General features: G+C 47.3%; 1 protein-coding gene across 1 annotated transcript in view; it reads right to left on the bottom strand.

Moving 5' to 3' along the window:
* cpne4a (copine IVa) overlaps window positions 1-11,732 on the bottom strand; it is a gene marked incomplete at its 3' end in the record, with an annotated part of 235,482 nt that overhangs the window by 42,660 nt on the left and 181,090 nt on the right. The window contains 2 exon segments of the mRNA XM_083761970.1: window positions 6,245-6,378; window positions 7,225-7,284. Coding sequence (XP_083618096.1) covers window positions 6,245-6,378; window positions 7,225-7,284 — 194 coding nt within the window.

Genomic DNA, 11,732 nt, shown 5'->3' with positions numbered 1-11,732 from the left:
TTATGCATGTGCCACGCACTATTATGTAAACTCTTAATTTCCATTTTTCAGCCATTCAGTTGCATTTTCTTTTTTTTTTTCTTTTTTTTTCTCCAAATAATTTGGGAACCCACCAAAATAGTTTTGTCCGGCAGAGCAGACCTCTCATTCTGTGGACATTAATGACGAAGTGAATAGAAAAAGCACAAATAAAAAGTACTATATATGTCATGAAATCACAGGTCCTCTCAATTTTTCGGTGCTGGCTATTGGTTCTATTCTGTTTGTCCTGGACTGTCCCAGACTGAACACGGGGAGTGTAATCGTCCTAATAAATAACACACGAGGGGGGGGGAGAAAAACAGCTGTTAACGCTGTGTTTATAGCAGCACCTAAAGACATAACACACATCCCATGCACGGCCTGCTATATAGCCCCCCCCCTCCCCCAGACGCTATTTAAGATGAATGAGAATGTTAAAACTGAGGGGAGGGGGGAATTGCCCCGGACAAGCTGATGGATGGAGGAGCCTGTAAACCAGCGTGAGAGTAAAAGGGCACGCGGCCATGGTTCGAACGCACCCCCCTCCTCGGTGGCAGATCGAAGCACTTAAGCCATTCTGACCTGAGATCAGATTCAAAAAATGTCTTCTACATCCTGACAGTTTTCTGAAATGTTTCTGTCAGTCGTTCTTTCAGCGAGTTCCGCGCTACGAGCTTGTAGGTCTGCTATTTTTGTGAAAATCTGGCGCAAATATATATATATTCTTTCAGCGAACGTTTTTAACTGAAATCTTTGCTTCTGAATCTTTGCGGCCCTGGAACAGCATATTGTCAGATGGGGGTCGGTGGCCAATTACATATATTTTTTGGGGGTCCTTGACATGACATTTTGAGAACCACTGAACACTGATATAGAAACATGGCTATTCAGAAAACTCTCAGGATTTAGAAGACATTTCTTTAAATGGGTCAATCCATTTAGGAACGGGAACGCCGTCTGTTAAACAATTATTTTAAAACTTTATCTGTTGACAAAATAGCAGATCTACAAGCTTGTGGCGCGGCACTCATACGTTTGCTTCTGGGGGGGTCCCTGGACAACATAATTTCAGATGGGGGTCGGCGGGCCAATTACAAATTGTTTTTGCCGTCCTTGACAAGAAATAGTTTGAGCACCATATTTAGAAGACATTTGTAGAATCTCAGTCCTAAATGGGTTAATAGAGCCTGCAAAGGGACATTTATGTGGCGAGTTTCATTGTTTTGCGCTGCTGAAATGCCATCAGACCACCGCACAAGCTGTTTGTGTCCCCCAATCAGCAGTCACGAACGAGACAACCAGCGACAGAGAGAGAAACTCCTCCACCATGACGGCACAAGGATGCCAGGAGCAAAAATGAGAATAAACTGGGGTGGCTCAAGGAGCTGACAAGACCATGCATCAATCCGTTATATACCTTAAAGCAGGGGTTCCAAACTTTTTTGGACCAGGTACCCCTTTTGGGGTAGATATTTTTCCAGGTACCCCCTCATCCTCGCAACACAGATAACAATATATTTACAACCACACGCAGTGTTTCCTGCAGGAAAAAGCTTTGGCATGGTGCTGGGCGCAGCCGCAGGGGGGCCTTCTTGCGTCGAACATTTTGATGAATTAATTAATTTGATTCAATAATTAATTAATTTGTATTATTGCTCTTGTATTGCTATTGGAGACACTGGGGGGACACTGGGGGACACTGGGCAGGCACTGGGGAGACACTGGGGAGGCACTCGGGAGGCACTCAGGGGACACTGGGGAGGCACTCAGGGGGACACTGGGGAGGCACTCAGGGAGGCACTGGGGAGGCACTGGGGAGACACTGGGGAGGCACTCAGGGAGACACTGGGGAGGCACTCAGGGGGACACTGGGGAGGCACTCAGGGGGACACTGGGGAGGCACTGAGGGGACATTGAGGAGTCACTGGGAAGGCACTGAGGGGACACTGGGGAGGCACTGGGGAGCATGGGGAGGCACTGAGGGGACACTGGGGAGGCACTGGGGAGATACTGGGGAGACACTGGGGAGCATGGGGAGGCACTCAGGGGGACACTGGGGAGGCACTCGGCTGGGCACTGGGGAGGCACTCAGGGGGACACTGGGGAGGCACTGGGAAGGGTCTGAGGGGACACTGGGGAGGCACTGGGAAGGCACTGAGGGGACACTGGGGAGACACTGGGGAGGCACTCAGGGGGACACTGGGAGGCACTGGGAAGGCACTGAGGGACACTGGGGAGGCACTGGGAAGGCACTGAGGGGACACTGGGGAGACACTGGGGAGACACTGGGCAGGCACTCAGGGGGACACTGGGGAGGCACTGGGGAGGCACTCAGGGGGACACTGGGGAGGCACTGGGGAAGCACTGAGGGGACACTGGGGAGGCACTGGGAAGGCACTGGGGAGAAACTGCAGCCACTGGGGAGACATTGGGGAGGCACTGGGGAGACACTGGGAAGGCACTCAGGGGGACACTGGGGAGGCACTGGGGGGGACACTGGGGAGGCACTCAGGGGGACACTGGGGAGGCACTGGGGCAGCACTGAGGGGACACTGGGGAGGCACTGGGGAGCCACTGGGCAGACACTGGGGAGGCACCATGGCGGACACTGGGGAGGCACTGGGCAGACACTGGGCAGACACTGCAGGGCAGACACTGGGGTGGCACTTGGGGAGGCACTGGGGAGGTACTGGACATTTCATATCACACACACACCACTAACCCCCTGGCTATGCGTCGCGTACCCCTAGGGGTCCGCGGACCCCACTTTGGGAACCGCTGCCTTAAAGGACCACTTCACCACTTTTCAACCTATCTTCATATAATAGGTCCTCACTAATAATCATGAAAAAATGGCACAATGTTTTTCTACTCAGTCTGTGTCTCATAGGACGGCTGTGGGCAGTTTAGAAACTGTCTTCCAGTGACATCATCATTAGTCAGATTATTTTTTAAACAAGATTATTTTACAAAAATATTTCGATTTTCATTATCGTGAGAACGAAGGCTTCCATTTTCGCATTGCAACTTTTCAGGACTAGCAAGCCTGCAGTTTTTTTTAGCTTGTATTCCCCATCGATGATGTCACTGGAAGACGGTTTCTGAACTGCCCACAGCCCTCCTATGAGACACAGACCGAATAGAAAAGAATTGCACCATTTTTTCATGATTATTAGTGAGGACCTATTATATGAAGATAGGTTGAAAAGTGGTGAAGTGGTCCTTTAAAGGGATAGTTCAGATATGTTTTTGTGTGCATATCACTACGCCCAAAAGAATGTGATAGAGGACGTCAAAGTTGAACGACAGTATGCGCTAATATTTTAGAAATTGGTCAACAATACAAATGACGTTAGTTTTGTGGATTCATTTACTTTTACTGGGTGGGCCCCAGTGCCCCCCAAAAAATGACCAACTACTTAATATTGACCAAAACCAGAGTAGAACTCCCACCACGGGACTCGGGCAATCAATGAATACAGTTGCAACCACTATAGTAATGGCTAAAGTATTTCATACAACTTAAGTTTAAAAAAATCTGAACTATCCCTTTAACCTGTATGCTTTGTCGCACGACGACGAACAGCCAGAATAGCCAATCGGCAAAGCACACAATAGTGTGTCGCACATTGCAAATGTCATTAACAGTATGACGCCTGAGGGCGAAAAGTGACCTCCCCCTAAAGGGTGAGGTCACGTGCACACATCATGCTGCAGGGTGAGCGCTGGCACTTTGGCATGGGGGGGGGGGGGGGGGGGGGTCAGATCAACATGAGTGTACAGGGTTTGCTGAGGTCAGATAAACATTATGGAATGTCAGAACGGGTCAGCTCCATATATGGAGATCTAAGGGTGACAGCGGGGTCAGTGTCTTGAGTGTACAGGGTGTTACGAGGGCCCAGGTATAGGGCCGGGCCTTAATTTCCGGGCCTGTTGAGAACTCTAGTTTTCGGCCGGCTATACCGGGCGCGGCTGCACTAATAACTTGGGGGCGGGGCCGTCTAGAGTTTAAATGGATGAGTCAAAAGGGGGACATCGAAGAGGAAGGATGGATGGGGAAGGATCGACATATGGAATGTCAGAACGGGTCAGCTCCATATATGGAAATCTAAGGGTTTGAGGTGAGTGTAGAGTTGCTATAGCCAATATTGATGACCTCAGGGATCTCCATATATGGGCTTAATATTGATGACATCACATGTCACAAGGCATGACCATATATGGGGCGTGAATGACGGGGGAATGCACGATGTCATAGTTGATGCCAAAATAAAGGATGTCGCGTTGAAAGTGGTGTAAAAGATATGGACAAAGCGTTCTCCGGGTCTGATATGGACGTAAAATGAAGCCTGTCAGTCCTTGAACTGTAAGTCGTCATCTTTCTAGATCCGTTTGGGCCCAGCTGGCCATTGGCTGGCCCAGACAACAAGGCGGGCTTCCCCCTTCTTCTTCGTTGGTTTTTATTTTGACTCTGGGGTCTATGATCGGGGGGTGGCTCCCGATCATAGACTGTAACGGTAGGCACGCCCCTCAGAACAGACTTGATGGTCATTTTTTTTATAAATGGGACCATCATTTTCCAAAAAAGAATATTATGACGTGAGAAATGAGACTTTAAACTAGTGACTGGAAGAAGAAAGTATTCATGACCATGTTTATTAAGGTAATACAGTCTAGGTGAATTTGGCCCAAATACATGGATCTCTATGGAGCTATGGGGGTTTTTTGGGCCCAATGACAGCGCCACAACAGGCCATGATCTTTCAGGAAGTCCCGATTTCCTTAGTGGCTTCACAAAATATCTGTCTGACTGCCCCCCTGGCCACAACACAAGTGGCCCACAAGCTGAGAGTCTCTGCTCGATATCATGAGCAGCATTCTATCACCTTTCCACATAGCTATAAGCTTCAGGACCATGGACAGCATTCACCTATCCACACAGTTTAATTGAACATCAGAACCATGGACAGCATCCATCTATCCACACACACAGTCTAACTAAACATCAGAACCATGGACAGCATTCACCTATCCACACAGTCTAATTAAACATCAGAACCATGGACAGCATTCACCTATCCACACAGTCTAATTAAACATCAGAACCATGGACAGCATTCACCTATCCACACAGTCTAATTAAACATCAGAACCATGGACAGCATTCACCTATCCACACAGTCTAACTAAACATCAGAACCATGGACAGCATTCACCTATCCACACAGTCTAATTAAACATCAGAACCATGGACAGCATTCACCTATCCACACAGTCTAACTAAACATCAGAACCATGGACAGCATTCACCTATCCACACAGTCTAACTAAACATCAGAACCATGGACAGCATTCACCTATCCACACAGTTGAATTAAACATCAGAACCATGGACAGCATTCACCTATCCACACAGTCTAACTAAACATCAGAACCATGGACAGCATTCACCTATCCACACAGTCTAACTAAACATCAGAACCATGGACAGCATTCACCTATCCACACAGTTTAATTGAACATCAGAACCATGGACAGCAGCACTCATCTATCTATACTACACAGCTTAATTAAACGTCAGCACCATGAACAGCACCCGCCTATCCACACAGCTTAATTAAACGTCAGCACCATGGACAGCACTCCACCTATCCACATTCCACACAGCTTAACCAAACGTCAATCCCATGGACAGTGATGTCACTCGCCTTAACTAGGCTTCAGCACCATGGATAGCAACTGCCACTCAAAACAGCAGAACATCTCGGGAAATCACCTGTATGTGGCACATTTGTCTTGCCAATTACACTGATTGTGGCACTATTATTTTCACTGTAACGCACGCACGCACACACACCACACACACACACACACACACACACACACACACACACACACACACACACACACACACACACACACACACACACGTCCCGACCCATGAATTGCATAATGATGTCCCAGTCCAAATATTATGCGACAGCAGTTTCTGTTGACCTTTGTCACGTTGATAAACAGCCATACAGTGTCAAAATAAATGTCACATTTTGAACCACATGACATTTATTTTCGGGTCCAGTGTCTAATTACGCCTTTCACTAAAAGCTTTTTTTTCCCCCCTTATTTTTGTATTCCCAATTATTTTCGTATAGCGAGTTCCAGGATTTAATTGGCCGTGTGCGTCGTCAGAGTTGCTCTCCAGTGATTGGTGCATTCATCTGACCTGTCGTAGTCCTGGCAGATCTCTCCTACGGCCACCAGAGCTTTGAGGTATTCGTTGGGCTGGAAGGGATGGATGTAGTGAAGAGAACAGCTGTTCCTGGGGTCTCCATTGGACGCTGTGAAGTCTATGGCTACCTGTGGGGGAGGGGAGGGAGGAGGAGAGGAGAGGAGAGGAGAGGAGAGGAGAGGAGAGGAGAGGAGAGGAGAGGAGAGGAGAGGAGAGGAGAGGAGAGGAGAGGAGAGGAGAGGAGAGGAGAGGAGGCGTTGAGTGGAGGAGAGGAGAGGAGAGGAGAGGAGAGGAGAGGAGAGGAGAGGAGAGGAGAGGAGAGGAGAGGAGAGGAGAGGAGAGGAGAGGAGAGGAGAGGAGAGGAGAGGAGAGGAGAGGAGAGGAGAGGCTAAAATCTCTGAGAAAGGAAGTTTGTTTCTGCAGTAAAAAAAAAAAGGCAGTGCCATCTGACGGGGGGGGGGGGGTCAAGTCTGCATGGCAGCCAATTAGTTCAGTGGTGAAGGACAACATGGTTTAGGCTGTACAGGGTGCTGGATCAAAACCTCCCCTTATACGGTACTGTCTGAGAAAGAGCCTCCCGGCTCCAAATGTTATACCCAAAGAAATCGGACCAGTCTGAAGTGAGTGGTGCAACAGCGCCCCCTATTGGTACTCTAAACATCGGGACACAGGGACATTGCTGTTCCTTGGAGTGGTTGCACCACTCAAAGACACGAACATGTGCATGTTTTTTTTCATGTAGGCTACACCCCACTGTGTGTGTGTGTGTGTGTGAGAGAGAGAGAGAGAGAGAGAGAGAGAGAGAGAGAGAGAGAGAGAGAGAGAGAGAGTGTGAGAGAGTGAGTGAGAGAGTGAGTGAGTGACTGTGTGTGTGTGTGTGTGTGTGCGTGCGTGCGTGCATGCGTGAGTGACTGTGCGTGCGTGCATGCGTGCATGCGTGCATGCGTGCATGCGCGGGTGCCATTATTACTTACTGTAAACTGTATCTGACAGCCTCCCATTATGTAATCCAGGAAGGAATGCATCTTGATGATCTGCGGACAGGAAACAGACGGGACAGGACGGTGTGTTCCAAGTGGGCTCAATAAAAAACACACTCGCTCCACGACGGAGCCAAATCTATTACCGCCGTTCCCTGAACAATGGGATTAACCCATTTGGACCTGAGGATGGTTCTACAAAATGTCTTCTGACAGTTTTCTGAAAAACCCTATGTTTCTATGTCAAGTTTTTCATGTCAAGGAACCCAAAAACGATATATATAATTGGCCGCCGACCCCCTTCTGAAAATATGATGTTCCAGGAACAACATATTTCCAGCCCCCCGGAAGCAAAGATTTGAGTTAAAACGTCTGCTAAATCCTGACAGTTTTCTGAATTAATATGTTTCTATATCAGTGGTGCTCAAAAATGTCATGTCAAGAAGCAAAGATTTGAGTTGAAAACGTTCGATCTGAAAGAATATATATTCCAAGATTCGTGCCACATTTTCACCGTTCAAAAATAGCAGACCTACAAGCTCATACAAGCTTGTAGATCTGCTATTTTTCAATAGCTAAAGTATAACATAATGCTTAAAAAAAAAAAAAAAGGGTTCTCGCCCAAAATGGATTAATCAGGGCTCTCCCCCGCTGCCGAGGCTCGCCTGCAACGTCTCCAAAAAACGACCACAGCCGGGAGGCACCGTAATTACCCCCTAGCTGTTGTCCCTCGCCTCTCTCTCTCTCTCTCTCTCTCTATAGCTGCCAGTATGCTTTAGAGTCAATTTGAACAGTCTTCTGATGGTTACTGAAGCTGTAAATGGCTTGGCCCGCAACCTCCTCTACACACATCGCTGACATTTTAAACCTCTCACTACTACTTCTCCTCAGAAGCTGGCTGGGCTTATGGGGCTCCAAAGTTGTCCTGAATATTTTTTAATTCTAGCTTGGGAGTGACCAAGAGGCCCCTATAGAACAGCTGGTTCTCTAACTTGTTTAATTTCAAGGACCCCCACGACTCTGAGGGCCCTTTTTCCACAGAGGGAAACTTCTATAGAACTGGTTCCACTCTTTACGTTCCATTTTATATAATTATGTGATGTATTCCCATTCCTTTTTGTTCTTGCTTAATGTAAATCGCTCTGGATTAAGAGTGTCTGCTAAATGCCTACATTGTAAATATTGTCTGCATAGACTTCTATTGAGCGTGGGGACAACCAACTGTCCAAGTCCTGGGCCTGGAAGTAGGCAGAAATGCATTGGAGTCAGGCAACAGCCCAGCTTTAATGATCTTAAATCCCTTAATTTTTGATTGTTTTAGTACAACATAAACATTAAAGAGACTTTAGTTGTTACTGCATAATACTTTATATCGAAAAGGCCTGGTGCACAGTGCACACCTACAAGGACAGGTGCGTAGGAGCCGGCAACCAAATGCGAATCATGAGAAGAAAAGGGTCTTTCACTTATAGAGCGGTAGTTTTATTAGATGACAACGTTTCGGTCTAAACGACTTCGATCAGGTATACCTGATGAATGTTTCTTTAAACAGTGTGCGGGACTTGTTTCTTCTCACTGTACAATACTTTAAAACAGTTGTGACAAAGTAGTTCGAAATTGCAGTATTGGTACTTTTACTGAAGTAAAACAATTGAGTACTTTTTCCACCAATGCTGTGGGCTTTTCTTTTTATTATTTTCTTTTTATTTACTAGCCTACGGTGTGCGAGCGTTCTCTTTTTTAGTTCTCGCGTCTCTGATGATCTTGGGGTGGAATCATCAATCATGGATCTCCATCACCTCAGGCAGCTAAAGAAATGTGCCAACATGAACGATAGTAATTAGTGCACTTATAGCTTCAGGGTGGCTGTCTTTGCCATTGTAGCCGGCTTCGTTCACTGATTCCCCCTATATTTTCAGGGTATACCCTATACATAGCACATGAACTAAAATCCACTTTGGAGTAATGTTCCTGATACAGAGGATTCTGGGAGTTTGCAGCTGTGTCTCAAACGGAAGGCAGCATGCCTGTGATTCTCTCCGTTCCGTAGCATTGTGCCGACCCCCCATTGTTCCCGAAAATGACTAACCCTATCTCTAACCCTAAGCCTAAACATGACCGCAAGCACAGGAGCAGCGCATGTTCGCCAACCTTAACGCATGTTGGCCAACCTTAATGCATGTTGACCAACCTTAATGCATGTTGGCCAACCTTAACGCATGTTCGCCAACCTTAACGCATGTTCGCCAAACTTAACGCATGTTCGCCAAACTTAACGCATGTTCGCCAACCTTAGCGCATGTTCGCCAACCTTAACGCATGTTCGCCAACCTTAACGCATGTTCGCCAACCTTAACGCATGTTCGCCAACCTTAACGCATGTTCGCCAAACTTAACGCATGTTCGCCAACCTTAACGCATGTTCGCCAACATTAACGCATGTTCGCCAACCTTAACGCATGTTCGCCAACCTCAATGCATGTTCGCCAACTATAATGCATGTTCGCCAACCTTAACGCATGTTCGCCAACCTCAATGCATGTTCGCCAACCTCAATGCATGTTCGCCAACTATAATGCATGTTCGCCAACCTTAATGCATGTTCGGACTAACGGTACTTCGGATCTATGGGCAGACACCCTCTCTCTCTCTCTCTCTCTCTCTCTCTCTCTCCCCACCCTCCCTCCCTCCCTCGCCACGCCACACCTGCTTCATCATCATCAATCACCGCACCTGGCTGTCATCATCTCTCATCATGGCCACGGCCCACGGCACTGCAGCAACTCCACTTGCACTCATCAGCTTGTCGTGCTCTATTCATTCACATCACAGGCCTGTCAATGTGCCAGTTAGTTGTGCTCATGAACGCCAGTCAATTCCACCAGGCTGTTTATTTCATGCCCGCCCGTCAGTTACTTAGCCCATTCTGGTTAATCTAATGGACTCCCTCCCTACCGCCTGCGTATCCAGCTATAGCTGATCCAAACAACTGCCTGTGTGTGTATCCACTTCTGGATAGCGTTGCTGTCAGGAGAAAACCACATATAGTTCCATTTTTATTAGCTTTTAGCATGGGCGCAGACAGCATTTTATAACTGGGGGGGACATATTTGGGGGCTATTAAAATCATGAGGAGGGGGGATATCCCCCCTCACTTTTGTGCATAATTACGCAGATTGTCCACGTTTTTTTTTGAGGATTATAAAAAGTGAGGGCATAAAATTGAAGGTAAAAATATATATGTCTGTCTGTCTGTCTGTCTGTCTGTCTGTCTGTCTGTCTGTCTGTCTGTCTGTCCGCCTGCCTGCCTCTGCCTGCCTGCCTGCCGCCAGCTAGCCAGCCAGCCAGCCAGCCAGCCAGCCAGCCAGCCAGCAAAATGCGAGTAGTTTTTCCCCACCACTGTTTAAAAAACCATAATTGTCAATAATGAACCCCAGAGGTTCCAGCGTGGCCCCTGAACATCAATTCACATTCATTCTCTCTCCCATCAATCCTCCCGTTTAGAGACAAGACAGCCCGTTTTCCCTTCACTTCCCCCTGCAGCCTTACTGTATGTGTGCATCCAGCTGGGACTTCCCAACATAATGGACCGCGCTTATCCCATTAAGACCTGGAACATACGTCTGTGTCAGCTTTTATAAAAAAAAAAAAAACACTTTAACCATTGGTATAAAATTTTAGCTATAGCTGATCTATGTAGATCTGCCGTTTTTGAAGAATCGTGAGAACGTGTTGCAAATCTTTGAATATACTGTATATATATATATATTATATATTCTTTCGCAGGAAACGTTTCTAACTCATATCTTTGCTTCTGGGTGCGGGGAGGGGGTCCAGGGAGCAACAACATATTTTCAGATGAAGGGCCATTTTTGGGGTCCGATAGTTTGATATACTGTACAGTAGAAGGTCTTTTACATGAAACTGTCGTGATTTAAAAAAAGGCATTTTTTGTTTTTAGAATCTGGTCTCAAGTCTCAATGGGTTATGTAGTCCTTCCAACCATTCAGAAACCCTTTAACAAATGTACTTCACCTTCACCCAATCGCACCCGCCGCGGGCGAAGACGTACGCCGCTACGCATTGTATGCTAATGTGGCACACACGTTCACACACACACACACACACACACACACACACACACACCCACACACACACACACACACACACACACACACACACACACACACACACACACACACACACACACACACACACACACACACACACACTAACCCAGCCATGCAAGGCACCAATTAAGCAAACTGCACATTGCTCAACGGGAAGCAGTTATACAGAAACAAGGTATCAGCATCTGTGACTCAAGGACTTCACGGATTGGATTCGTGCCAAAGAGCCGTCCCATGGCTCCCACAAGGCCACTCCACCTCCCGAGACACTTCCGCTAGGAAACTCACTCCATAATACACCTCATAACACTCTGTCTAAATAGCTTTTTCTGTGCGTGTGCACATGCGCGTGCGTGTTTGTGTGCGTGTGCG

The sequence above is a fragment of the Protomyctophum parallelum genome (assembly GCF_964188405.1).
Source record: "Protomyctophum parallelum genome assembly, chromosome: 3".
NCBI lineage: Eukaryota > Metazoa > Chordata > Actinopteri > Myctophiformes > Myctophidae > Protomyctophum > Protomyctophum parallelum.
Note: the sequence above shows the minus strand (reverse complement) of the source record. Positions and strands in the feature narration are given on the sequence as shown.